Below are 1,370 nucleotides of genomic sequence, written 5' to 3'. Positions count from 1 at the left end.
TTGTTGCAGGACTTCTTCAGTGGCAGGAATTTGAACAAGTCTATAAATACAGACGAAGCAGTGGTGTGTGCTGCGGTGTTGTTAGTGGCCGAGGTGACTGGTGAGGGGTCGGAGGCGACAGAGAATTTGATGTTGTTGGAAGTGACATCACTCTCACAGCGTTGATAGGGGGTAACACTCCAATTAGAACGATATTGAATAAGACACTTACTTTCAAGTGGGTAGATCTAAGTGTAAGAAGGTGAGTGTGCAAAGCCATATGACAACTGTTTGTTGGGAGAGTTTACCCTCTCAGTGTAATGTCTGAGTTTGATGTGGCCTTTAATGTTTACGAGAGTGCCATTCTCAATGTGTCAGTGGAGGACAAATCATCAGAGTGTCAGAATGAAATCGCCGTCACTTACAACAGGGTCGTTCATTGGAAGAGGAGGTAGGGCGAGTGCTGAATGAGGGGGAGAAGTTCAAGCAGAAGGATGAGAAGGAGAGGAACAGGATAGCAGCAAGGTGTATGCTTGAAGACTAAATCTTCAGCACAAAATCACAAATGGAGAGCAGAAGTATAGAACAAAGTATATCAGAGGCGTTCCGACAATATTAACTGACGTTGTGTGAGATGACGATTAAGTGGATGGACGCCGAGCAACAGGTCACAAGGGAGAAGTAAGACCTCATGGGAAAAAAATTGACCACCCTGTACAACTCACTTTCTGGAACGAAGAATGTCGGTTCGTGATCACGGAGATATGGAAATTGAAAGGAACCATCTCCCTTCATTTGACCTTGCAAGATACGATGCAACAAATCTCGGAAATGGGCCTAACTAGATGTGATAATGTAATCCCAATCCAAATCACACCCACAGCGAATTGTTACTCGTTCTGCTATGTACATATGCATTCAATAAAGTTTTGGTGTTCCCACTTATCTGTTAACTTGTTCACCCATTTTCCTTCCTGCATTCATTCATTTATAACGCGGCACCAGCCTGCCAGGTTCCCAGTGTGGACGCCAGCAATCATTTCGCCGCATAGACACCGCACCCATTTCCTCAATTGGCCTTGAAAATTATGACACACGCATTGCATTGTCCCGTCTCTCAGGGATGTCTCTCAAATAGCCTTTGAGGCTTAATATGTGCGAATTGCCAGGTCAATCGGTATCGTTAACAATCCTTCCTATCAAGGGTTAGTTATTTAGGTATGCGGATGAGCGTTTGCAGAGACATGGAGGCTAGGCCCGGTGCCTCACCTTGCACACACACCTCGGGCGCTTGTAGCGGACAGTGCCACACAGTGTCAAGAGGCGCATTTCGGATCAGTGTTAAATAGGCAATCCTGGGATGAAATCAACGCAAGAAACTACAAGCATTT

At 45.4% G+C, this 1,370-nt stretch overlaps 1 protein-coding gene across 1 annotated transcript in view; it reads left to right on the top strand. All coding sequences in view use genetic code 11, as the record gives it.

The window, feature by feature from the left end:
- EGR_09737 (Heat shock protein) overlaps window positions 1-434 on the top strand; it is a gene marked incomplete at both ends in the record, with an annotated part of 1,244 nt that extends 810 nt beyond the window's left edge. Inside the window, 2 exons of the mRNA XM_024498986.1 lie at window positions 10-131; window positions 296-434. Coding sequence (XP_024346587.1) covers window positions 10-131; window positions 296-434 — 261 coding nt within the window. The remainder of the gene's footprint in view (window positions 1-9; window positions 132-295) is intronic.
- Window positions 435-1,370: the final 936 nt, after the last annotated feature.

Source organism: Echinococcus granulosus (genome assembly GCF_000524195.1).
Source record: "Echinococcus granulosus chromosome Unknown EG_S00164, whole genome shotgun sequence".
NCBI classification, from domain to species: domain Eukaryota; kingdom Metazoa; phylum Platyhelminthes; class Cestoda; order Cyclophyllidea; family Taeniidae; genus Echinococcus; species Echinococcus granulosus.
This window is presented reverse-complemented; position numbering and strand designations above follow the sequence as displayed.